This window comes from Rhinolophus sinicus, linkage group LG07 (assembly GCF_036562045.2).
Source record: "Rhinolophus sinicus isolate RSC01 linkage group LG07, ASM3656204v1, whole genome shotgun sequence".
NCBI lineage: Eukaryota > Metazoa > Chordata > Mammalia > Chiroptera > Rhinolophidae > Rhinolophus > Rhinolophus sinicus.
Genome location: NC_133757.1, coordinates 4,958,244 through 4,985,778, shown reverse-complemented (window position 1 = coordinate 4,985,778; position 27,535 = coordinate 4,958,244). Strand labels below are relative to the sequence as shown.

At 43.7% G+C, this 27,535-nt stretch overlaps 1 protein-coding gene across 1 annotated transcript in view; it reads right to left on the bottom strand.

Moving 5' to 3' along the window:
• Window positions 1–27,535, bottom strand: part of ADAM12 (ADAM metallopeptidase domain 12) — a 324,013-nt gene that overhangs the window by 71,907 nt on the left and 224,571 nt on the right. Inside the window, exons 6-10 of the mRNA XM_074338816.1 lie at window positions 19,082–19,268; window positions 12,085–12,150; window positions 10,930–11,001; window positions 5,755–5,924; window positions 2,780–2,864 (exon numbers count right to left, since the gene is read on the bottom strand). Of these exons, the coding sequence (XP_074194917.1) occupies window positions 2,780–2,864; window positions 5,755–5,924; window positions 10,930–11,001; window positions 12,085–12,150; window positions 19,082–19,268 (580 nt within the window). The remainder of the gene's footprint in view (window positions 1–2,779; window positions 2,865–5,754; window positions 5,925–10,929; window positions 11,002–12,084; window positions 12,151–19,081; window positions 19,269–27,535) is intronic.

Here is a 27,535-nt window from a genome sequence, read left to right as displayed (position 1 = left end):
TTTACTTTAACAAACCAAAATTAGTTGACTAGTGGATGTGATGTGCAGGAATCACGCCCATGAATTGTGTCTTGGAAAAGGCCTGCACACCTCAGAGTAATGAAGGTACCTCATTTGAATCCTGCTTTGTGCTACTCAGGAACAAGGTAAGACGTTTTCCAAGAGGCTTCCAGGAAACAGTGATACTGTGTTTTAGAGAAAGCATCATTCCTGAAACAGACTCTGTGGGGCCTTGTGATCAAGGTGCGTTTGTGTGTATAAGATCTTAGTGGTGTGTTAGTAGTTACAGCTGCAACTGTCTCTTTCACTAGTCCTTAGTCTAAGAAAAGGATGGCACGTCAAGGAACCAAGTTATTCTTAGAATAGATGAAATTCCTAATAAATGACTTTGTTTGGGTTTTGCAGTTTCCTGTTGTAGGAAGCTTCACAAATATGTTTCAGGAAATCAATTCTCAAGAATAACACACGCTGGCAAAGAGAATGTAGTGGAGCTCAGAACATAAAGGGCTGAATTTCGCGTGCTTTGGCTCAAAATTCAAGGAATTCACTCTTCAAAAATTACCTCTGATTCTTTAGCATCACTGAATGTCTTGGTTTGCTTTTAATTGCCAAATTGTTTTACATTCTTTCACATAGAGGTGATTATAAACGGAATATGTCTTAAGAAACTCTGATAAACAGTTTACACCTGTAATAAGAAAAAAACCAAAAACCTACTTCTTTACTCATGGCATTATCCCAAAACCAAGACTGGTTTAGTCCAATGCAATACCAAAGCATGGCTTTTAAGTTATCAAGATTAATGATTGGCTCTATCTTGAGAAAATAGAGGAACAGAACCAGAACTCGAATTTTAATTGGATTAGGAGTCCTGCTTCCTTGCTCTACGATTTCCTGCCTCTCAGATTTGTAAGTTCTTGAACGAGGCATGGCCACGTGTGAGACCCGTGGACTTAACTTCAGAGACAGCCTAGGAGAAAGTTGGTCTGGAAGCTTTAGATCTGGTCAAGATGTTGATCTTGCTTGTCTTGTGTATTTTATAGAAGTTAAAGGAGCTGTGGCCTCTTCATCCTACTTGATGCTTCTCTTGTATGTGGAGAAAACAAGGAATGTGTCTAAGGGTGATCTTAACTGCTGCCCAGTTCAACAAATGTATTTCCTGTTGATTAACTTTGGCCTTGACTTGATTCTTACTGTACTCCACATATTTGCTTTTATTTCCCACATTCATTTTCACCCATTAAAAAAAAAAAAATTAGGTGTCCTTGTATGACTTCAAAGAAGGAATCTTGATACAAGGCTTGTGTGGAAACAGAATCAGGGATACGAACTCAAGAAAGCCACTTACTATGATGAGATTGATTATAAAAATGTTTAAGTACCACATCGCGGCAGAACCTCCCATGCTTATGAGGAATTCAGTTTCAGCTCTAAAAAACATTTGTGCCAATTTTAAGTGGCAAAGTCAGTAGCAACCAACCATGGAACCATGAAACAGAAAATGATTCCCTTTTAAAACTTTACAGGCTGCTCTGTAAAAATACAGTTGGGATCTGACTTGAAATGAACCTGGCACCAACGAAAACCAAACTTTCCAATGACTTCCATGGTGGAGAGCACATCCAGGGCTTCCAGGTTCAAGAAAAACCAGAGGGTAGTCCATTCAAGCCAGATAACTAATGAGTGGGTGCAAGCCCTCCAAACAGCCTGTCCATCTGGTGCATGTTTACGTGAATTACCAACACTGCCCAGCGAAGACAGAAAACCTCCCTGTGTATATTCACTGGGAAGATTGGGTTGGACGGTATGTGGAAAGAAAGTAATAGTCAGCAGAACACCACTCCTTCCATCCTTTAATACCACGGAATATTCACAAGCGTTCTGTTTGAAAAATGTGGAGGAATTCATGGTTTCTTGGAAGGGTAAGGTTCCGTTTGTTTAATGGAGGTGGTGGAATGGTCTCTGAGGATACTCCCTGTCTGAGGGCGGGTGCAAAGGGGACACAGCATTTTCATAGCAGAGACAGCCACCAGCCTGGGCTGAAAACCTTTCTTTTAATTATCTGATGGAGTGGAGCAGGCATCCCCTTTGGGAAGCCTAGCAAATCTACCTCCCTCTCAAATTCGTAAGAAACAAGTCCCAAATATTCTTCCCATTTTATTTCCTTTTACAAACACGTATAGCCCATATATGACAAAACGATCCTTGTAAAGCAATAAACCTAGGTCTCTGCCTTCCAAGAATAAGGTTATTATACAGACAAATTGGACACTGGCTAGGAGGTATGTCAAGCATTTGCAGTGGTAAATAGTTAAAAACCTCAGACTTTTGGCTATTGGGTCTAGAAGCAGAACCGTCAGAAAACCACTCTCACGGTGATGTTTGGTGACACTCCAGTCCATCCCAGAAGCTGAGTGATGGGGGCAACCCCAGTGCCCTGGGTGATCCCAGTGCTGGGATGGAATTCCTGGATTGGAATGCTGTGACCGAAATCCCAGTTGAAACTTTTTCTCCATTAAAGGGGAAAACTGGTTCCCACTAAGCTATTTTTACACACTTACCTTTCCTGTGTGTGACTTGATGTTTTATAAACAGCCCCTACAACATTGTGGGCTATGTAAGACCATAAGCTGACCTAGAAGGTAGAATCAAATCTAAAACGCGTTAACAAGAAGGACCTATTGTCACGAAGTCTGATGAAAGTAGAGATTTCCTGGGGACTCATCAGGGAATGGGTGTGGCCACAGCTGTCAGCGTCCTGGTGCCCTTGCTCACTTACCATGACGATTCCTCCAGACTGCTCCGCCGTACACATGCTCATGATTGGTGCCATGCCGATGGTGGTCCCTTGGAAATAAACTCCGCTAGGAAATAAAAGGAAGGCCTTCCGTAAAGTGATATAGAATAAAGACATTTTCTAATACTTGAAATTCATTTGGACATTCCCACAGGAGCTGCAAAATCTTTTCTACGCAAAAATGAAAACGGCTTCAGCAGGGTATATTGACAGGTGATTTTATCTTTAGATCTTTTACAATTTATTTCCCAGTTGCAGATCACGGTCCTGTAATCCTTTCAGATTTTTGTTTTCAAGGTTCGGACAATAACCAGTCATGACTCTCGTATGCATATGTTGTATTCTGCCTATTTCCTAATGGACTGCGGGGAGCTCTCCTTTTAAACAATGTCTGCTGATGGAAGGGCCGAGAAGAGTCACTGAGAATCACTGTCAATTAAATGAAATGCATTAGCTGGCTTACTAGATTTTTCTGTTGTAGCTGGATTTCGCTTTCCTGTGTAACATGACAAATAGGATGGAAATCCAAACTGTTCCACAACGTCCTGCTAATGTAGCCTGCAAAAGGGAAATCGGCAGAAACATGATGGGTCCTCTGGAGTCGGTGCAGAAGAACTACATACCCACAAATCCTCGGCACCCTGGGAGGAAGCTTCTGGAAGGGGACCTTGTGGCTTAGGTGCAGCTTTCCTCTATACAGAATCTTGATCAGTGAGTGTAATGACATCAAGGCCTGTTTAATGCATGTGCTGCTAATTCCAACTTCATGCATTAAAAAGTAAACACTGGATTAAGAAGTACAAATTGTTTGTTATATAGGAGTCATGGGGATGTAGGGTAGAGCATAGGAACATAGTCAATAATATTGTAATGAGTATTATGGTGTCAGATGGGTACTAGATTTTTTGGGGTGATTGGGAGGGGGTTGGGGACAGGGTGAAAAAGGTGAAGGGATTAAGAGGTAAAAATTGGTAGTTACAAAATAGTCATGGGGATGTAAAGTATAGACAATATAGTCAATAATATGGTAATAATTATGTGTAGTGCCAGGTGGGTACTAGACCAGTCAGGGGGACCACTTCTTGAATTATATAAATGTGTAACCACTATGATGTACACCTGAAAATAATATAAAATAATATTGAATGTCGACTGTAATTGAAAAATCAAAAAAAGGCGGGGGAAGGTGAAAGGGAATAAAAGGTCCAAATTTCCAGGTATAAAACAAGTAAGTCAGGGGGATGTAACATACAGCATGGGGAACAGAGTCAGTAATATTGTGATAGCACAGTCAGATGGTTGCGGGACTTATCATGGTGATCACTTCCTACATACATAAATGTTGAATTACTGTGGTGTAACCTGAAACTAATATAATATTGTATGTTAGCTGTATTTTTAATAAAAATCTTAAAAAATAAATAAAACATGTATGCAGAGCAGTAAAAAAATAAATAAATAAATAAACACGGTATTTGCTGAATTTCCTTTAAGGGAAACAAATGACTTACCCATGATACCTTGGCCACGTACATACATAGATTTTACATGTATTATTTGACAGGTTAGGTATTTTGGCAGTGGTCACTTGGATAAGAGAGAGTACGTGCATATAAAACCTCACCTATGTATGTGTGTATGTATATGTGCCTGCATTCCATTACATTCTATGTGCAATAGTAGGGATTATAGCTTTTACATTTACATCCACATAGACATTTAGACTATAGATTATACATGTATATAAATGATGTTATGTAAGAGGCTAATTTATTTCCAGATGTTCAAGTTGGATAGACTCCCATTTGGGAAAAAAAAATCAAAACAAAACACTCTGATTCTCCTTTTAGTAGTTCAGGATTAATCAATGCATAAAATATGAGGCAACCACAAATATTCAAGGCGGGAGAAAAGAAAAACTGTGTGAAAAAGGCCAAAGTAAATGTTCAGGGAATGCCACCAGCCTCAGTTCAGATGCAGGCATTTTCTAAAGTGAGGACGGGATGGTATTGGTTTTTCGCTTTCCATAAATGTTCGATCAATGAGATCCAATTTGCTAAAGAAAAGTGTTTCTGATTCTAAATCTTTTCATCCAATGATATGAGCTACATGAGAACAAAAGAGTAATGGCATAAACTGTTTTAAGGATTTGAATAAAAAGTGTGTTACTCGGGGAAAAATCTACTTCATACTAATTTAGATGATGATAAGCATTTTTTTTCTTTTAAATATAAAGGTATTGGTAACATCGCACCTTTGTACCATGCTATGGTATAGCTGTGCTTTCCCTCAGTTATTAATTCACACACTCATCGCTCTCTGAAATGTCCTTATTTATTGTTGTCTTTTCCCATTAGAATGGAGGCCCCGACAGCAGGAGGCTCAGTGTTCAACATCATTATGTTCAAAGCTCCTAAACCATATTTGGTTCCCAATTGGTGCTCGATACAAATTAATTGAAAGACAGAACAGAAGGTTAATGTGCTACACTGCTGGCATTCTCTGATCTAGAAAATCAAAGAATAACAGTGAAACACAAGGAGGGGAAAAGATTTTTTTCCCCCAAATATCTGACCGTAATCACCCTGGGGTACTGTCTTCAGATCTTGCATAAACATTTTTCACTAATAATGAAAGAAAATGAGCTTTAAAAAGTAGCCTGCTCTGCACAACTTTATATCAAGACTAAGATGAGAAAATGCTGCATAAAGAAAAATGTTCAAGTGACAGAAGCAAGAAATAAGACATCAGCTAGAGGAATAGGTTTCCCAGGGTGTCCAAAGGGAGACTTTCGCAACAGACCCCAAATTCTGGTCAGCATGGCCTCTGCCCCACGGATGAGGGCTGAGAAACCCCCTTTTATGAATCGGTGCGCCTTCCAGGCACCATGTGGGTGGACCTAAGATGAGAGTGGGTCCCTGTTCCTTTAAGCAAAGGAGAGACAATGAACGCCCTACCTGATAAGCTGTGCATTGTCATGGGATTTGCGAGGTAGAAGCTTCATCTTTCTCCAGTCCAGAAACTCATGGAGGGTTGTAAATGGGTCCTGACTTATAGAGCATTTGTCGATGTCATTCCATACCTCCACGCCCACCAACACTATTCGGATATTCAGGGGTCTGTAAAACTGATGAAGACAGGCATCCTTTGGAGATCACATTAATGAGAACGTAAAATGCAGAGCAGAAGAGATTTGCATGTTTTGAGCTTTATGGACATAGGTGAGGAAAATAACACTGTGCTCCCTTATTCCTGTGGCATTAGAATTTAAGAAATATTTGCAGTGCCTGATGCAAAATGATGTGTTAACTGGGTTCTCAAATTCTGTTGACCAATTAGATGCTGAAGTTATTGGCCTTTAGATGTCTGCTCTTATTTGTACGGAAGCTCACATTTCAAACTATTCATTGGTGATTTCAAATGTGCATATAGATGTGGATTATAGCTCACGTAGTGATATTATAGTTAAAGGCTGCCAGTTAATATCTACTGCAGGAAAAACAGTGAGTGAGTGAGGGTTTTCAGACACTCTGCCAAATGCTTTGTTCATTTTAAGCCAAATGTTCTACCTATGAGTTACTGAAAATGAACCTGTATTAATATTTCAGAAAGACTAAGCCTTGGCTGACACTATCTTATTCTGTCACCTACCATCAGTCTAGAAGGTTTTAATTAAACGAGCGAATCAATAGCTTTTGGAATAATAAAGGCATAAATAGAACCCTTCTTCAGGAACTGTAATGACCATTCTCCTCACAGCCAGAAGCTGGCTCACCAATGGCATCATGGGAAGGCTCTGTTATAAAGAAGCCCCTCTTTTACTGGGGCTGAAGTGAAGCTTCAGGTACACCACTCAAAGCATGTCTTCTCATTGCCTTCCTGTCCCCCATCTTTACATATACATGACTTTAACTTATAGCCCTTTCTCTGCAAGCAGGTCGTCCTGAGTCAAAGGTAGGCAGGGCAACTCTTGAATGGGACGAAGGGCTGGTTTTGTCCCAGACAAGCTTATTGGGGCTGGATGAGTGGTCAGGGGAGAGGGCAGAACTACCCATTGCTCCCAACCACCTTGCTGCCCCCACGTGCATCACATTCACCAGGAAGTGGCTCTGTGCTCAGGGCCCGGGGGCGAGAACATGGGATCATCTGGCTGGTTGTCAAACCTTTCAATACCTGTGACGTGTGAGGCAGTGCACAGCGGAAAAGTTCCTCATCTACTGATATCCAGGTAGCCAAGGAGAACGACGTGGCTGGTGATAGCAGCCAAAGTCAAGCTCCAGATAAGAGCAGGTCCTGTTCTTAGTTACTAGATGCATCTGGGCCAACAAGTAACGAAGGTCACAGAAGCTTTGTGTCGGATCATTAAGTCCCATTCCAATGCAATGAGCTAAAGTGCAGGACACTCCCTCCCCAAAGATGAGCATCTCACCCTGGGTTCTGACCCATTGAAGGAAGGCTCATCTTTTCCCTTGCTCATCTCCCCAGTCATCTGGTGAGCATTAGGTTAGCAGAAGAATACGACTGCAACACAAGCTACATCACAGAATATAAACTGATTGTGGCAGTCCAACTTGGTTCCAAGCAGATAAAAATTATGGGCATTACATTAATAAGTTAATGAAACAATTATATGACCAAAATGCTACCCAACAGCTTGTTTTCAATCAAGAATTGCTTGGCTTGTGGTATCTACGTGGAAACCCCGAGCTGAGGCTTCCCAGGCAAAACTGAATTCCTGGACCCCTCTGGACCTCTGAACGCACATGTCTGGTTGCTGTCCTTTGATGAAGAGATTATACTTTCAGCATTATTACACACAAAGGTAACAGTGATCAGAAAGCACAGACAAGAGATCCAGGGCTGATGTCCACACAAACTTGCTAAATGACACCCTCAAGTGTGGGCTTCAGGGTTGTCGTCTGTGAAGGGGACACTGTTTGCCTCTGACAAGTGTTGTATGGAAGTAGTAGTTAAGGTCTATAAAGGACTAATTGTCATCGTTTCTGAGAGGAGCTTTGGCGCTTACTCATCAAAGAGCTTTTCCTAATAACGATGGGTTGAAATTTGCATCTATTGGCTCCCTCAAATCACAGCCGTAGAATGGATTTCATATGTAGATGTATATAACATAAAGTCCCTCCACTGCAAAGCCATGCTACTGATTAACTGTCATATATGCTGAAATCACACCAAGTTATCACACACAGTCCCTTCACTGCCTGCTGCAAATCTCCCCAGGACAGCTCAGGGTTTCCTTTGTTTCTTCCTATTAGCAATAGCCACAGCTAACACTTATTAGCATTTTCTGCATCCCAGGCACAGGGCTAAGAGCTTTCCATGCCATAGCTCTCTTAGTCTTCACAATAAATCCATGAGTTGAGAACCGTTATTATTCCCATTCTATAGTCAAGGACGTTGAGACATGGAGGGACCAGGTAACCAGTCAAGACATGGCTGGCATGGCTGGGGTTTGAATGCTGGCGCTCAGGTTTTAAACCACTAACATAGCCACCACCCTTGTGCGAGTGCTCTTCCAAGATGACCCACTGTGACCCCAGGCACAGAGAGAAGCTCAGCTGGAGCTTGGCAGCTGTGTGCCTGGTCTATGAATCTCAGAATGTATGCGGACATGGTCCAAGACCAGCTGAATTGATTCACCCATTCATACAGCAGCAACAAATATTTTCTTGGCTCTTGTTGTGTGCGAGGCTTGGCACTGGCACAAAGAGAAAGGATTGGGACACCCTTGCCCTTGGCTCAGAGGTCAGCAGGAAGCTCAAGGCATGGGACACTTAGTTATTATTTCAGTGACCTCCAGTAGAGTGACCTGCCAAGAAAGGGTGCAAACCGGAAGTTCAGAATATGCTGTTCTCGAGGGCTCAAGGAAAGCTTTCTGGAAGAAGTGGATCTGGGAAAAAAACAGGTAGAACTAAAGAGCAGTTTCCTGGGGTCCAACACGGGGACTTGCATGGTTCAGGCAACTGGCTTGGGAAAGGAGGGAAGAAGACTCACGAGAGGGAAAAAACCTGGAGAAATTAAATGCATGGCAGAATCCTTTCAAAAGTAGGTCACGGAGGCTCAGCCTTAAAGAATTTGCAGCTGGCGCTAACTTCTTAATGAATAAGAAGTGGGAAGATTGGAGGTGAAAGGTTAAAGAGGCAAAGCTCTGACAAGCACTTCTTTTGGCAGGCCCAGCCCCCCCCCCCACTGCTCCCACCCCCACAATGTAAGCAGGACCTGGGGCAATGTCTCTTAGTTCCTGTGTGGAGGGTTTGCCTACAAGGATAAGTACACGGCAGGCATGCTTTTTGTGTTGTAGTGACAGGAGAAATTTCATGAACGGTTAAGAATGTCACCTTTGTCACTAAATCACTTCTTAGTCTTCCAGTCTGGGATGTCTTTCTCCTTCTTTCCTTCAAGCCAATGCAGTCAGCCAAGCAGTTATTCATTTAGAATGACCAGGCAAAGCCAAGATTTTTGCAAATGAGGATGTGGCCACTGGGATAGTCATTGTTTTTTTGGACCAAGACACCTGTCGAGTGAAATTTTGCTTCTAAAGTTGCAAAACTAAAATTTGGAACACTCGCTAGAATGCAGGGCTCATTGGAGGGAGCCAGGGTGCCCCCACCGGGGTCTTCAGGGTCAGCTGCGGGGGGGGGGGGCACATTTGTATGCTCAGCGATTCAGCTCTCTCATCACTGAAAACACAAGCACCGCCAGACTGGCAAACTCCACCGAGCCCCTCAGGGCTTTGCTGCGCTATATTGCTTTTTAATTACCAGTGCAAGTTATCAGCAAATCCCATTTGCTTATTTTGAGTTTTGCAGACTGAAGCAAGATATAATATAGAATAAGATGTAGAGAAATACAAACATGAAAAACCAAACACATGCTATTAAAATGGATTTCAGCAATGACCAGACTCTATTTAATATTGTTCGTGGTTTCCTTTTACTTCCAGGGTCTAACAAGACCTTGTCGGATGCATTCTGAATTTTCCATGCACAGAGCTTGGTGCCACCCATAAGGCCTTGTAGAATGGAGCTGAATTGCTGGAAGGGCCTTTGCCTTCAGTTTTCTGAAGTCTTTGAAAACTCCATTCACACGTAATATGATTGTTTGAAAACATAGCTACCGCGAAGCATCCTCGAACTGCTATGTGTAAAATGTGAACATTCCAGAAGCTCCTGGCTGTGAAAGGCTTAGCAATGAGCCAGGTCCCTCTTCCCTCTCACTTGTCTTCACAGGCAGGAGACAGGCAATTGCTGAGAATTACAGTTGTGTTTGCGTTAGGTCAGCGGGGGCCAGCCATGCTGCAGGTGAGAACCACCTGGGGAGTCCTGATGTCCAGGCCCCTCCCAGACACCCAGGCAGAAAGTGGGAGAAGCCTGTTGTTGGCTGAGAGCATCAGCACCAAACAGCTCGATGCTCTCGCTTCCCAACAGGGTGTGTTTCCGAAGGGCAGGTGGTGTAGACCGTTCCACCATCTCCTTGGGAACAGGTGGTGGAAAGAGTGTTGCTGAGCAGATACCCCCACGGTCAGACCAGACACCCAGGGTCAGACCAGACGCCCAGGGTCTCTTCCAGCTCTGACATCACCTTGGTCAAGGGTGAGCTCCCCACCTCCTGAGAGATTTTCTTGGTGAGGGATTTTCCACCCGCTGATTGGGCCCAGTCAATTTCAGTGTCTAGCGTGTACCCCTTATAAATGAGGGACCACCCTCAGGGCCATGTTGGCACAGATCTGGACTGACAGGGAAGGTGTGCAGGGGGTGTGGGATTGGGCAGTGGAGACCTGGGAAGAGCTCTGCTTGGAAGCTCTCAAAATGGTCGCAGGCTCCCGACCAGGGTTCGGCATGGAACTGGGGGTCCAAGATCCCCTCAGGCTGGGACTCTTGTCTGGCCAGCAGGGAGCGGAGGAGCTGTGTCCTAAGGCAGCGGCAGTCTGGTCAGTGTGGGATGGCACCTCCTGCAGCTGCTCCAGGCCCCGGGAATTCCGCGCTCAGAAGACGGAGCCCACAGGCAGATTCCCACCTCCCCGCTCAGTCAGAGGGGGTGGGCTTCATCTCCTCCACCTCATTTCCTAACATTTACGTGATTTGAGGGATTTAATTGCCCAAAAAAGAACTTACCTTGTCAACGTGATTAGCGATCTCTATTAATCGCTGCTTAACTTTTTCCAGATCTTTTCCTTGCCTCTGAAACTTAATAATTTTAAATGTCAGCATTAATAACAGCAAGAATATCAATCAAACCTCATCTTCCCAGCCCCTGGAAATGTGAGATCTTGGGCTTTGCAAACCACCCAAGGCCCTCCCTGGTTTACGCTGAAATGAGCTCCCACCCTGTCCAGTAATTTCCCCATCCAGGGACTTTCTCAAACTCCCTGAAATTCGCCCAAGCCAAATGCTCATAAGACAGTAACTTCTGCGATTTTTCCAGCCTCATAAATGATAGAGGCAGTGACATGTTTTGGCAACGAGAAAACAGACAACTAGAAAAGAATCCAAAACCATTTTTCATATCATCAACTTGATTTTAACTTCCTCAGAAATTTCTTTTATATTTGTTTTTTAAAATTAAATAGTAAAAGCAATAGATGCTCATGGCAACAAGTCAAACAATACAGAGGAAAGTGAATAAAAAGTTAATAAATTCCCTCTTTCCCCTCTAATCTGACCTTCCAGAACAGGAACAGTTTTCTGAGAAATTGTCAAGCCTGTTTCATTTATATGTGTTGTCTATGAGAAAATGTCACCTAATTCATAATATGGAGAAGCGGCAAGAAATGAATACAGAGAAGATAATCTCAAAAATGCTAATTAAAAGTTAATTGAAAGAAAACACTAGCATAACATCAAGCCTTACTTCAGAAGGTAGGGGTTTTCTGCTGTGTCTCTACAGCTTTCATTCACTCATTCATTTTGGCTGAGAACATATCGGACATTTTTTAAACTAAACTTTTCCCCAAAACGTTTTAGAATCCATTCTAAAGCCATCTGCCATGTTCCTCAACTAATTCTCCCTGTCTGGAGAGCTTAGCTACAGAGCCACTCTGTTTTTTCTGCAGTCCTTGCCTATTATTTTGTAATATCAGAAACATTTTTAACATTTTATACTTTATAATATCAGAAAATCACTTTTTCCATGGGTTGTTTACAGCACTTTTAAGGGCTTATAGAAAATGAAGTTAATTAAAGCAAGAAATAACTTGCTAAACATTTTCTTTTTCCTGTCTCTTTATTTTTTTTTTTAACTAACTGTACTGAGAAATTTCAAGCTCTTACCTCTCGGTTGTCTGCTACAATAACCAGTTCTACGTACTTGGTCATCTTGAGGGTCTCCCGTTTATGCTGCCAAAAGGAAACATGGATTTAATTTCCCATAATGCCTCCTGGGGCTCTCAGTACACTGTCAACATCTCTGGACCCACGCAAGCACTGTAACTAAGGGGAGACTTTAACTTCACCATCACCGGCTCCCACACCTCCCTTCCATCTAGAAGTTCACCTCCAACCCCAACAACCTCTGTAGAAACTTCTCAATGTGAGTGATCAGTTTCCAGTTCCATCTGGGAAATCCTTCCAAGGAATCTAGCTTTTCTGCTGGATCACTGCAGGGTCAGAATGAGCATGTGCAGAAAGGCGCATCCACGAGCAAACCAAAGCTCTCTCTCGAACAGAAGCCAGTCAATGGCTGTTCATTTGGGCTGTATGTAGCACATCTGAAGATTACTACAGAAAATTATGACATTCAGTGTCCCATGTGTGTTCTCTTTGCCTTTATGGTTCAGTTTTGTGAGTTGAGAAAAGTGGAGAATAATTTGAGCAGGAATTACATAATCCTTCTGGGGGAACACTGAGTAGTCCAGGCCAGCAAGCTTATTTCATATGGCTGATCATTTAAAAATCTAGACAGAAGCAAATGGAAGACGGGTGGTCTGGAGAGCAGGGAATGGCCAGGCTGATAAACACGGAACAGAGCCCGGCGAGAAAGAGGTGTTAGGAAGAAAATTAGAAAGGAACAAAAGAGAACAGAAACAGTGTCAAGGAAAAAAAAAAAAGACTAAAATATGCCACTGGAGAAAAGGGATTTGGTAGGAGTGAAATGTGGGGACGAATGTGGAAATTATATGTCAAGGGGTAGGGATGCAGAAGACCCAGACAGCACAAATATGAATGGCCTCTCACATAACAGCAGCCTTAGAAGTGGGTTACATTTTAATCAAGTTTCCTCAAAAAACATTCGCACTCTTCCATGAATTACTGGGAGAATCCCAAAGGCATTTTTAGGAGAAAAAGAGCAATTCATGGAGGGTGGTCTCAGAAAGCAAACATTAACAACAAAAAACAAAGCCTTCTGTTTCTGCAATAAAATGCAGTTGGAGGAAATGGGGGCTGAACTGGCCTGGTCCTTCTGACTGATATTGCCGGTTTATGAGTTAACTACACACAAGGCTTGACGTTTAAAACGTGCGTGTTATAACCGTGCTTTCAGACAAAAGCAAAAATGGCCCAGGCATGCTTTGAATCAGCTTTCTAGTCACACAATCCTGAGGGAAACATCTTTTACAAAACAAATCCTTGTCAGTCCAGGATCTTCCAAACAGATTTTTACAAGAAAAATGTTTGTATCATAGCAGAGTTCCCCGTCGCCGCCCAGCTGGGCTGATTCATGAATTTAGGGATCCCTAAAGAAATCTTATGAAGAAAAAAATAAAGCACCATGAAAAGCGCAATTTCTCATAGTTTTACAACGTTACAAGAAAGAAAAAAAGTCAAGCTTTGTAACTGCATGTTGTAGGTGTGTTTTATGGTGATAACTACGGACATATAAAGGAGAAAACATTAGCCCCAGTGGGATCCACTGGTCTACAGAAAATGAGACACCTTCTCAAAGTGTGAGGCTCTTACTCCTTCTCCTGACTGAGGTGTGAAAGAAGCAGAAGGCTCTTTTTTCCACCCCCACAATTCCCCGATTCACCGTTAACAGATTCAGCTAATGACACAGAAGAAACTCGAGCTCTATAAATGGAAAAATAATTTCCCATTGAAAAACTCAAGAAAGGGCCTCGCTGGTTTAGACATTGACACTTTTAGGCTGCGAAGGGGTGAAATAAACAACGAGGGGCTCTATCCAAGTGGCCTTGGATCATCATTTAGAAAATACACAATTCCAGATAATGAAAACAAACACATGAGCACAATTTTCCTGCGTCTGCAGTTTTCAGAGGAGTCTACATTTTCTCATGAATTCAGAGAACTGCAAGCTCAGAGAGAAGCTAACCACACAATAATAAAAAGCCATAGGGGGAGTGGCCGGCTCATGTCCACGATGGTTCATTCCATCAGCTGTACACACAGAGAGGCTTAAATTACCTCCACATGATTTCGACCTATTTGGGCTGTCCAGTTTAAAAAACACACACACACACAGATCGTATTTAAAACTTTTGATAGGCAGAGCAACATTTGAAACTGGCTGTTTGATTAAAATTTCATTTTGGGGGTTATAAACAAAAGCCCTTCCCCAAACACATAGGCCCAGAAGCCTCTGAGCATGGCCCGGTCGTCTCTGCTCCAAGAGGGAGACTGAGGCATTCCTTGAGTCTTGCTCAAGAGGGAAGCATTTCCTGGACCTCTCGAAGCCATCACAGCCAAGTTCCTGGAGACAGAATGTCCCCCAAACATGCTACAATGAGAACTCTCGCACCAGGAACTTAACTGGACCCAACTTAGGTTAGAAAAGCACTGTTGAGATCAGGGTGACAATAAATTCTCCTTGTAACTCTCTCTTCCTATGGGCCAGACTGTTTGTCTGTCATTCACTCACCCCATAAATATCTCCCAGGAACTGTCTGTGTGCTAGGTAGGGTGCTAGGTGCTGGGGATAAAGGGATGGATAAGAAATGCAAGGCACTGCCCTCACGAAGCTCACGTTGTAGGAGGGGGTAGGGGAAGGAGTGACAATAAAGAATTAACAAAAATCAAGCGCAGTCTGTGAAAAGCACAGCAACAGCAATAAACGGGGTCCTACAATTTAAAGAGATAAAGAGAGGGGAAGGGAGGGACTAAGTTCGCTGAGACCTGAGGATGAGGAGTAGGTATGTGTGGAAAGCGTGGAGGGAACAGTGTTTCAGGTAGATGGAATAACAACAGCAGAAGTTGGGTGTGATACAACCCAACAACAAAAGAACACCTGCAGTGGAACCAAGGCCCGTGTTCCCATAGGCGGTACAATCAGCAAATTAAATGAATCAAAGGTTTGGTTTGTCTTCCTCTGAATAAGGAACGCTCATTCTTGGCTCAGGCGAGGCTCCATGCCTTGAAGGTAAGGCCACTTTATGAATATTTATAAGCGGAGCCGTGCTTTCCACTGTGAAAGGTTGTCTCCACCATCCTTTCCAATGTCCTGTGTGGGGATGAAGCAGATTGACCATATCTGTGTTGGATGTAGCCTCTGGGGCCGAACTAACCCACTATATATACATATAGAGAGGCTGCAGAACTAAGCAGCAAAAGAGACAATAAGCTGGAAGGACAGGCTGAACCTGACGCCCTAAACATTTATAGGGAAGACCTGAAATTGAGTCCGAAAAAACTAATGGCACAAGTGAGATTTCTTACTGATTTATCCAGAGCTTTAATTGATTCAAGACTCACTAGGAATCCACACCTGCAGATTTTGGAAGCTCAGCTCCCACTGATAGAGGCTGAACCCACAGCCAAGGAAGCAGGCTTGCTGCTGGCCGTTCTCCATCACCAACTTCCAGAATGACCAGGGCAGCAAAAGAACTTGCTGTGGTCTCTTGGAGGTGTGGAAGTGAGCACAGTTATGTTAGGGAGGGGGTCAACATGCCTGCTCTAATTAATGTGTGTTCAAATGGTTCTGGCTAGTTCCTGGTATGCAACGATGATTAGGCTCTACATTTAATATCTATTCCTATCCCTGCTCCTGCCATCACCACCAACACCGTGGCTTCTATGAAACCAAGACAATAGTCTATCTAGAAACTCAGAAGCGACAACACAGTTCCATGTCTGAATGGCTGGAGGGGACACAAAGTGTCACTCTGACCTGCAGTCCGGTTTATACTCAGCAGCCAAAGCAAACATTGCTTTCTAGACAAGGCATCAATTTTTGCATTTGACTTACAATTATCCTAACTAATGAGGGGAAAAACAGTGCGGATTATCCTAAAGAAAGGGCAATTCAAAAATAATTTACATTTCCCTTTGGGATGTGTTATGTGATTTTCCCCAGTAGCAGACTTAGGGAGGCTCTGCCTTCCTTCCTTCCTTCCTTCCTTCCAGCTGGCACAGTCCAATCTAGAATTAACTTGCATTCTTGAATGCATAGCTGATGGAGAGGGAAGGGGCATGTGGCAGGAGACCTCAGCGGCTAGGGCTCTCCAGGCCAGACTTACAAACAAGAGAGCTGGGTATGGTGCTGTCTGACTACAGGCACCCTTCCAGGAGCAATCTGGGTTCCTGCTAAAATCTCATGGAAAGCTTTGTAAAAATGACAAACAATAGCTTCAGCTTATATTATAGCCAGCTCACACCCTGGGTGCAGATTTATTCCCGCTGCTCTGTGAGGAAAAAACGCAAATGTCTGCAGAAAAATCTTAGCCTGCAAACCAAATTTTGCAACAGTCAGTGAGTAAGGGCAGAAAAATGCTGGGAAAAAGCAAATGCAGTTGCTGCACAAATGAGATTAGTTACCGTGTTTCTCCGAAAATAAGGCCTAGTCGGAGCATCAGCTCTAATGCATCTTTTGGAGAAAAAATTAATATAAGACCCAGTATTATAGCATATCATATCATACTGTACATAAGACCCGGTATTATATTATATTGTATTGTATTATATTATATTATATTATATTATATTATACTGTATTGTATTGTATTATATTATATTATATTATATTATATCATGCCTGGTCTTATATTAAAATAAGACCAGGTCTTATATTAATTTTTGCTCCAAAAGACGCACTAGAGCTGATGGTCCAGCGAGGTCTTACGTTCGGGGAAACACAGTAGGTGCAGTTACACTGGTTTCTGAGGAGAGAATCGAGGCAGCGTGCGGGAGGCAGGGGTGCTGCAGACAACTTAAATATGTCCTTTTCATATTTACCACAGGTGCTACCCCAAACTATGTGGGACGTAATTCCAGTTTCCATGCATTCTATTTATTTGAAAAGTATTTTTTTGTATCATTTTCATTATATTTTTGTACTTTAAGTCAAGGACATTTTCTCTTCCATAAAAACACTTACAAGTGTTTCTAGAGAGAAATATTGAGAATGGAGTTGAACTGCCTTGGATGCCTTCCTTTTCAATTTAAAGGTTCATTTGCACTTCAGTATGCGTTATTAACAAAACAACCTTTTTATTCAGGTTTTCCACAGTTCTCTACAAATCAAAAGGGCTGGAAATTATTGTGCCAATCATGGTTCTAGAGAGTTGCAGTCTTAGTTAAAGAATTAAAACATGGCTGGCAAGCGTGGCCCAAGCACGCACTTCTACATCAAATGCCAAACATATGTGAGTGTCGTTTTTAACTGTCAAGTGATAAATCTTGTTATGTGGATGGTGCCTATTTAACAAGGTACTCAATGCAAAACACCTCGAAAACAGCATGCAAATGTTCTACTTGTTTATGACTGGGAAAGCAACAGCCTCATCACATCTCCTCCAGGTCTGAAATCAAAGGCAAGAGTGTTTGAAGAGAAAAATAAACATGCCCTGGGACCTTGGAGGCTGGTCTTTGTGACTCCAACTCTTAAATCTGTCACTCTAAGAGGGGTGGGGGAGAAAAGCAGGACAGCTTCCCGCCCCCACGAGTGTCAACGTCAAGGTGAGCGACAGTCCCTGGGGGGGGGGGGGATCCTCCCCTCCTGTGTGATGGGGAAGAAAAAGAGAAAGAGGTTCTGAGCACCGGCCGTATAAAATCTTGGGAGCTTATTAACACAGGAAGTTACGGTGACACAGGCAGAACACTAGGACGGAAAGAATGAATGTAAAATTGAAATGAAAAGTCCTGAAACCATTCTGTTAAGAGCAGGTGAGGGAAATTACACGCTACCTGTAGGTATGAGGGAAATTTTAAGAATGAGAAGAAATCATTTAGGGTAACATTTATAGTTTGAATGTAGGAAAATGATTAGGAATGAGCCAAGAGGAGGAATATTTATGAAATGTTGACTGTTAGACAGCGGAAGACTCAAATGAAAGTCAGGAAAGACAAAACGTGTTAAGTGCAACCTTGAAAAACATGTTCCCATTCTGTAAAGTATAAGTACAAGTGACATCATATCCACGAATTCTGGATTTCTTGTCAACAGAGCAACAGGACAGCCAGAGATGAAAAATCAGGAAGCTGTTGGTAATTTCCTATCTGGTTGTACTCATTTAAATTCTGGGCCTCCAGACAAACGTGGGGAATGGCTATCCTTACTCCTTTTTATGAGTGTTCCACTGCGGCCTATGGAACCCACACAATACTGGATGTAAAAGTGTCAGGCAGCCATGGGGGTGGGGGGTGGTTCATGCTGTTGCACCATGGGGTATCAGGTGATGTTTCTGTCCACTTGGCAGGAGGGAGATCTGTAGCCCAGACTCCATTAGGCAACTACTCTTTCCAGTAACACAGCAGAAAGGAAGACCCAGGGGCAGATGGCCAGAGACACAGACCATGTGGACGGTCCCAGGAGGTGAGCAGCACGGCACCTGCTGCAGGGACTGGGGAAGGCAACACGCCTTGGCCACACCGCACAGAAAGACTCAGTTCAGCTCTGCACAGACAGGCGTGTAGACGAAGGCTGGGAAGGTTGTGCAGATCACAGGGAAGACCCTGACTGTAAGCAGACTTGCCAGGAAGAAGCCTCCATAGCGTCCTTCTCCTCCTGTAGAAGGAGAGCTGCCCGAGAGCAGGTCAGGGTCCACTCTCACCTTGTTTACCGTGGTGGGCCAAGGCTCACAGTTGGTTCTCACTGAAGACATAATCAACAGTGATAATTCTGTTGTCCTCTGAGCTGGACTCTACCCAGCACAGGTTAGTAAGTCTGAGGCCGACATTTGCAATTCAAGGATGCCTCAAGGTTTCAGTGTCTGATTATGCCCCGCCCACATGACAACAACCCCTTCCTCATAAACTGGGTGACTCCATCCTCAGACCCAACATCCAGATGGAAAAATGTCTCCAGGTGTCCTAGCACCGGGCGTTCCCAGCTGGACCCCCAGATCCCCAGAAACACGACACTGGGGTTCCTTCCTACCCTTCTCGCCTGCTTCCAGGATGGCAGCGGGAGCCCGCTGGCTGCAGTGAGGCCGTAAGTGTCGTGATGTGCTCCACATGATCCCCAGATGCCCTTCAGGGTCTCCGCTGGGAAGAGTTTGTATCTGTTGGTTACATTTGTCATTGGTTCCAAGACATAGGTTTTATTTTCAAGAGTAATAAGTCCCCTGTTGGAAAAGAAGACAAAAATACAACTTGTAAGGACAGCTTTTTGTTTAGGGCTGAGACCCAGCTCTTAACAAGAGACAATGAAAGGAGAAATAGCAATTTGTTTATATGCTCAGCTTCAATTGGAAAGGACATTTCTGTGACAGAGGTGTGCATTGATTCATTTTGCAAATCTCTTGAAAAGTGAGTCTGAGAAATATTTTTGTTCCAAATACCTTTTGGAATAGACAACCTTTAGTCTTTCTATATGATACTTTATTTTTACTTCTCAAATATATATTGCTAGGAAAAAGAGTTGAGAAAAAAGATGTTTCATCTGCTTAGAAAATAACTATATCAGAATTAGCATACCTGATTCAGAATGGACATCTTTTTTTTTCTTTTTTAAGGAAGATTCCTACATCTGAATTATTTATCTTGATCAGCCATATTTCCTAAATATTTAAAAGGATTATGATATAACTTTGAGTATGAACTTAGGATTTAAAAAAAATTTTTACTTATTTAATTTGTGGGAGTTGTGCAAATAAAGGCACCAGTGCAAGCGCACAAAGCATTAGAGATCCTTGAAGGCTGAGGTCTGCCCTCAGGGTCCGTCTTGGCTAAAAGTGAATTACTGTTTATAGGAGTGAAGAACACCCTTGGGAGATGTTCCCGCCCTGACGTTGAGCAGGCGGCCTTTAGAGTCTGGCAGCCTGGTGTAAGGTCTAGTTCTGTCACTTACTAGCTGTGTGACCTTGGCCTCTTTGAGCCTTGGTTTCTTCACCTGGGAAATGGCATAATAATACCTACTTCTCAGGGCTGCTATGTCATCTAGTTCAAACTTTTAGCCTAGTGGAGGCCACGAGGCAGTGCTTAAATGGTAATAGCCCTGTTTGTTATTGACAAGGACAGATTCATTGATTAGGCTTCTATTAACACATTATTGCAAAGACAGACAATTTCAGGAAGGTCCTATACTATGGTAGCACATCTGCCACATGCTAACCATTCATGGCTCCCCAATGTGAATGAAATATAGCATTGAAAAGACAAATACCGGGGTGCCAAAAAAAATGTATACAAGTGGACACTTTGGTCAGTGTTACTCAAACAGTAGTTCGCCGTAATCAGACGTGTCTAGATGCTGATGGGAGCCACTTTGAGCACCTCTTGTCATTGCAGAAGTCAAACGTGACTTGTATTCATCTTTTGTTATCGGTAAACATTGAGTATTACAATTTTAATACAGTTTTCCTTTCTTAAAATGTGTATACATTTTTTTGCCCCCCTCTGTATACTTCTGGGATTGACAATAACTAAACAAACCCCCTTGAGCTCATATTTAGATTTGGGAATAAAAGTATAAATTCTTTTTAAAAACGGACCAACTTGCTAAACATCCTGCCTTGCAGAGACAGAAGGTGGCATTAGGCCATGGAGCTCGATGCATGTATGGAGCTCGGCTGTGTCCTGCCTCCTGGAAATGGGCAGTCAGCTTCCTTCACGTGACAGAGAACCGTGGCCTGTCTGAAGGTTTTGTTTCTCTTTTCCAAGCGGGATTGTAAAGCACCTTAATTTAAAAGGCTCTTTCTGATGTTGAAGGAAGAATTTTCTTTGCAGAAATGGCAATTGGGGTAATAGAAAACTAGCTGCGCTAAGGCTTCCCATACATCTGGCAGGTTCCATTGTCCAGCAAGGTGATCACAATCTCTCCATTATAAAAATGCATACAATTTTCATGCAAAATTCATCTGATTGTAAGAACACATTTTCCTTTTTTATTTTTCAATTATAGTTGACATTTATATATGAAATGATCCCCTCGATTAATCTAGTACCCACCAGGCACTATACATAGTTATTACAATATTATTGACTATATTCCCTATGCTGTACTTTACATCCCTGTGACTATTTTGTAACTACCAATTTGTACTTCTTAATCCTTCACTTTTTTGCCCTGCCTCTCAACTCCCCCTCCTATTGGCAACCATTAGTTTGTTCTCTGTATCTATGAGTATGTGTCTGTTTTGTTTGTTCATTTATTTTGTTCTTTAGATGCCACATATAAGTGAGATCACATGGTATTTTTCTATGTCTGACTTATTTCACTTAGCATAAAACCCTCTAGGTCCATCCACGTTGTTGCAAGATTTCGTTCTATTGTATACGTGTACCACTTCTTTATCCAATCGTCTACTGATGGGCACTTAGGTTGCTTTCACATCTTGGCTATTGTAAATAATGCTGCAATGAACATAGGGGTGCAGATATATTTTTGAATTACTGTTTGGGATTTCTTCAGATATATACCCAGGAGTGGAATTGCTGGCTCATAAGGTAGTTTTATTTTTAATTTTCTGAGGAACCTCCATACTGTTTTCCACAGTGGCTGCACCAGTTTGCAATCCCACCAACAGTGCATGAGGGTTCCCTTTTCTCCACATCCATGCCAGCACTTGCTTATTGATTTATTGGTGATAGCCATTCTGACAGGTGTGAGGTGATCTGTCATTGTGGTTTTAATTTGCATTTCCCTGATGATTAGTGATGTGGAGCCTCTTTCTATGTGTCTGTTGGCTGTCTGTCCTCTTGGGAGAAACGGTAAATAGATACTTTTAATACAGTGACTCAACCATTTTGAGATATGGACCTCCTTATACTCTCAGCATAATTCCCATATACATATACCCACAGTATCTGCAGATAAGTCAGGAGACTCAGGAGTGTGGATGAGGTCCATGGGCCCCGGGTTTAGGTTTTCAGTTCTAACACTTACATTGCATCAACCCAGAGGTTTGAGTGTCCCTTAATCCGGAAGAAATCGTTGACAAAGTTGGGTGCTCCATTATTTTCCTCAAGACAAACTGAGCTAGTTTCCAAAGGGGGGGACCTTGTAAGGTGTTCCTACATCATTCATTATTGCTCATTTATTTCAGTCATTCATTCATCCTGTGCTTATTGATGGCCCACTTATAGGTGACTATTTCATCATTCTTAAATTTTAATAGAATGACAGCATTTCAACACTCAAATAGTATAGAAGGAAGATGTTTGAAGTAGTCAAATATTTCTTTGGAACACAACTGGTGCAAACACACACACAGATCAATTCATTATTATCCAACTGGTTCACACCACCAGTCCTGTTATGTGAAGTGTTCTAGGTAGTGGGAGAAACTGTACCCAGAATGCTCACACCCAAACCGAGAAGACAGCACTAAGAAATATGGGACGACTAGAAACCACAGGAGAGCCCAGCTGGGTGTTACCAACACTCATAACACTTAACTGTTGAGCGATGGGGAGCCAGTGTGGTTTGGACTAACTGAAGAATTTTTGGCTATTTTCAAATCCCACAGATTGATTAAAAAGTCATCATATATAGCTGTTCGCTCATGTTCTCTGCCTCCTACCACTCTCCCACCCCCTAACTAATGTTTTTGGGTACCTCCAAGTTGATCATACAGACATGACTTTGGTCATCAACTTTTTTTGTTTATTAAAGTTGATTTTTAAAAGCCTAAATTGAGAAAGAGAACTTTCAAAAACAGGCCAGAGGAAAGTGGAAAATGAACACACTTGAAGGGAAAACAGAGATCTGCTAGAAAACCGACTTTCCTGCCCTAAAAAAGAAAATGGCACCAACATTTTATGTGGCATTACAACATTTTTTATTTTGCATTGGGTTTAAATAAGCTGAACACTTACAGTAAAACATGTCACCAAGTTCTAATCACGAGAAGCGAATTATGGAGAAAGTTTAATGGAAAATTTCTAGAAACTATTACTTAGTCATAAAAATGTTCTCATATCTCCTTTTATCTTTTAAGTCATCCAAAGGCCAGATGTTGAGAAATTGGGGTGAAGGCTTTCCCTTTGCTCCGAACAACTGGCAGCCTGTAATACAGCTTAATTAAATAATTGCGTTAGACTGTCTTGGGTATAATTAATCATTGAGCCCTAGAAAGCGCTGGAAACCACAGTGGACACAAAATTCAAGGATCCAGCATTTTGGAGATGTAAAATTTTGATGTTCTCACAGCCCTTCTGACCCTAAGCTAGATAAGTGAATGTGATTTAAGTTAAATGTCATAGATATTTAGTTGTAAACTTGGAGTTGGAAGTATCTCAGAGTTTGGAATTTAAATCCAGCAGACTTGGAAAGTGGGGTTCTTTTCCCCTTGGTAGAGTGAGAGGAGAAAGGTTAGAAGACAGTTTGGGAAATGTTTGAGAAAGATGAAGACTGGGAATACCTTCTGTAGGGGGAGGTTAGGATTGGGAGGGCGATGGACCGGCCGTCACGGGGAGGGGTGAGTCCAAGTTCTGCGGCAGTGAATTGCAATGGGGGGAGCAGAAGAGAAAGAGGTGGTTGGAGGTGCTGAGGGCCACCCCTTATAGTGCTCTGCCTGGGAGCCAGGGTCTGGGCTGTGCCCAACACATTTACTACCCAAGGACCCCACCTAGCTGAAACTCTGGCCACTCTCCCCACTGTCAAGGGCAGGAAGGTGGCACAAGGCAGGGCTGGGACCCAATCTGTGCCCTGTGTCCAAGACTTGGGCTTTTCAACCCCCACGTTCTCCTGGCTCCCTCCAGTGCTGTTTTAAGAGGGATATATGTGCAGCCTGGAACAGGGACGAGTGTGACGGAGGCAGAAGTCGAAAGGAAAGCGGCCAGAGAAATGGAGCTGCTGCTTTGAAAACAGGCCGCCTTACTTAAAGTTCTGAAATCCCGTTGTCGTTCCCATCAATGAACACGAAGAAGAACTGATTACAATTTTAAGCCGATTTCGTGATCTTTCACAGTGAAAACTCAGGAGAGCTACATTTCTTCCAGATAAGTTTTTGCCTTTCTTAAAATTCAGTTTTTAATCTCCGAAGCAATGGTACAACAGGCACCAGTGCTGCTTAACGTTGTTGTTCTTATTGTAGTCCCAGAAAAGGACAGTAGCACATGGGTTTTTAATGACCTGTAATAAGATAATGATTAGAATATATGAATTATCCTGGCTAGCTCTGTGTTCAGCTGCTAAGTTAATGTTCTTTAAAAAGGCTTCACTCTCAATATCACGCTGACAATCCTAACTTAGAAATACAGTGGGCATGAATTTCATTTCAGCCTCTTTTTGGAGGAGCTCATGGGTGACAGTAATATGCCCCCTCATATATGTTTGACACACAGTGATGGCAGCAACACTGGTGAACATTCGAGGATGAGCACCGTGGGGCTTATTTCCAATAAGCGATTTCCGTGTGAACTATTCATGTACCATCGAAACAAATATCCAGCAGCCCCTCTCAGGGGCACAGCACTGGGCTGGCTCTGGGGATCACATCAAGACATCTCAAAGAACAAGACAAACAAATGAGAAACAGAAACTCATAGACACAGACAATAGTTTAGTGGTTGCCAGAGGGTAAGGGGGGTGGGGGGTGGGGGATGAGGGTAAAGGGGATCAAATATATGGTGATAGAAGGAGAACTGACTCTGGGTGGTGAACACACAATGGGATTTATAGATGACGTAATACAGAATTGTACACCTGAAATCTATGTAATTTTACTAACAATTGCCACCCCAATAAATTTAATAAAGAAAAAAAAAAAGACATCTCACCCACGGCTCCCATTTCAAATGTAATTTGAAACCAGGTTTGGAGGCATGACAAAAGAGGTAAAGTGTTAAGCTATTATAAAAGATGTTAAGATACCTCCATAATAATAGCAGCTATAACTTATGAAAAGACTACCCTCATTCATGCTCCTTTTTAAAATAACAGCTTTATCGAAAAATAATTCACATACCATTAAGCTCACTCTATTAATGCGTGCAATCCAAGGATTTTTAATATGTTCACGGAGTTGTGCAGATAGCATCACTCTCTCATTCCTGCACATTTTCATCATCACCCAAAGAAACCCGGTGCCATTAGCAGTCACTCCTCACCGTCCCTGGGCCTCAGGAGCCAGGATCTTGAGTGTATCATTTGCTGTAATTTACAGCAATCCTGTAAAGCAGGTACTATGAGCCCATCTAACAAACAGGAAGCCAATGATGAGAGCCTCAGGTTACTGTAGTGGGTTGAAGAGTGTCCCACCCCCTCCTGACACCCCCCAAAATATGCCCCAGTCCTAACCCTCAGAACTTGTGAATGTGACCCTTGGAAAAAGGACCTTTGTGGATGCAACTAAGTTCAGGATCTCACGATGAGATCATTCTGGATGTAGAATGGGCCCTAAATTCAATGACATGTGTCTTGATAAGAGATTGAAAAAGGAGAAGACACAGAGACATGGGGGTGAGGGCCACGTGAGAATGGAGGCAGAAACCGTTGTGACACCGCTACAAGGGACGCCGAGGATTTCAAGATGCCGCCAGGAGACAGGCCTGAAGCAGACTCTCTCCGAGAGCCTCCAGAAGGAACCAGCCCTGCCAACACCTTGATTCCAGACTTCTGGCCCCCAGAACTGGGAGAGAACCAAGTTCTGTTGCTTTCAGCCACCCAGTTTGTGGTCGTCTGTTTTGACAGCCCTAGGAAACTCACACAGTCACACAGCTGGTCAGTGGCAGAGCCAGGATGCCCCAGATGGACCCGGCTCCTGGGCCCGCGCCCGTGTCCTTGGCCATGCGGGCCGGTCAGCCCCTTCTCCTCAGTTACCAAGGACTTGTGCTGGGAAGGGTGCTGCTGATTTCTGAAATGCCACAGCAACTCAGAGCTACGCCGGGTGGGGCGGTCAGCCGAGCACTGACAGAAGCAGGGTTGGTACATGGCCCACGTGGAACAGGGGCCGTGAAGGGAGTTCTGGTGACTGGAGAGGACTTGGAGACGTGGGGAGCATGGGGGCCAGGTGAGTGGCCTCCGAGAAGCATGAGTGCAGGTGGCAGAAAGGTCAGAGTGTGCCCAGAGATGCAGTGGACACGTGTGTCAGGGCACGTGCAGAGGACAGCAGGAGCCTCAGAAGGAAGGTGGGGCTCGGGACTTGGGTAGTAAGTGGAAGGCTTGGCCCTTCCGGCTCCGTCCTCTGCCTCCATCTTTATCTGGGCTTCAGGCTGCACGTGTGGCCTCATCTCTGACTCGCCCACACACGCTTCATGCAGGCGAGAACACTGCCTCCGACAGACGTCAAGTTCCAGCTGCCAGGCCTGGGCTCTTGCTGTCTCTTCCTTCCTTGCCTTTTCCTACGTCTATGCCAGGGCCGTTGCTGAATCCATCTGCTCCTTGTCTTGGAACTGCTGGTGGCCACCCCTCCGGCCTTGCAGGATGCCAGCTACTTTGGGACTAGGGCTCTGTTCTGTTCCTCTGTGTCCCCATCTGAAGGCCTTGCCCTGTTCCTGGGCAGCGCTCAGCTAGAATGACCTTCCAGGCTGATGCATAACCTTTGAGGTCCAGGTGAGCCTGAATGCCAACAGGATTCCCATGTTCGGGAACCTGCTGAGTGTCTCACGTGGCCTTATGCACACCGACTTCCGGCTCCCCTGCACGTATTACAATGATGTCTGGCCGCGCTCTGCGCCCAGGGAGACTTCTCCTTAGTTTCATTTCCCAGCCCCAGCACTGTAATTGGCACAGTCAGAAGGCGATCTGTCCGTGAGGAGGTGATCACCGGATGTCTCTGGGGATATTGTTGAACAAGCCTGTGAGTGAAAGACAGGCTTGGACGTGGAGGCCGCAGGGAGCCATGGGGTTTTCAGTGCAGAGGGATGGCAGGACTTACGATAGGATCAAGCGGTATTTTTGAAACATGACCTTCTGGAATGTGCAGGATGGCTGTGAAGGGAAGGGTGGAGGCAGGAAGCATGGGTGGGAGGCAATTTAAAAATCTTGGAGTGAGGGTTGATCTAGGGTGGTGACGGGGAAATGTGAAAGAAGAGATGTATGGGAGAGATGCTGTGGGGGAGTGGGGGGGGGCTGGTGCAGGAGGGAGGTTATCCACGTTCCCCGGGGGACAAGCTCATGAGCCTGAGATAGGCTGGGTCTTTCATGGAAATAAGTCAGGAGGGGAGCCGGTCTAGGGGCCCAGAGGAGCTTGGATTCAGGCATTTGCAGTTTTGGGTGAGGTTGGGGCCTGGGGGGAGCTGTGCCTTGACCTTGGGATCCTTCAGTGTGGAGACAGCACAGATGGGCTCCCAACCCAGCAGTGGCTTCCCCGGATGGTTCCACAGGACGATGGAATGAGGATCTCTATGGGAGGAAGAGGCACGAAGAAGAAGGGCGGTACAGAACCCTCGCCAGAGATGGCGTGGCCAGAGGGGACCCAGCATTGGCCAGCCCGATAGAAGCTGA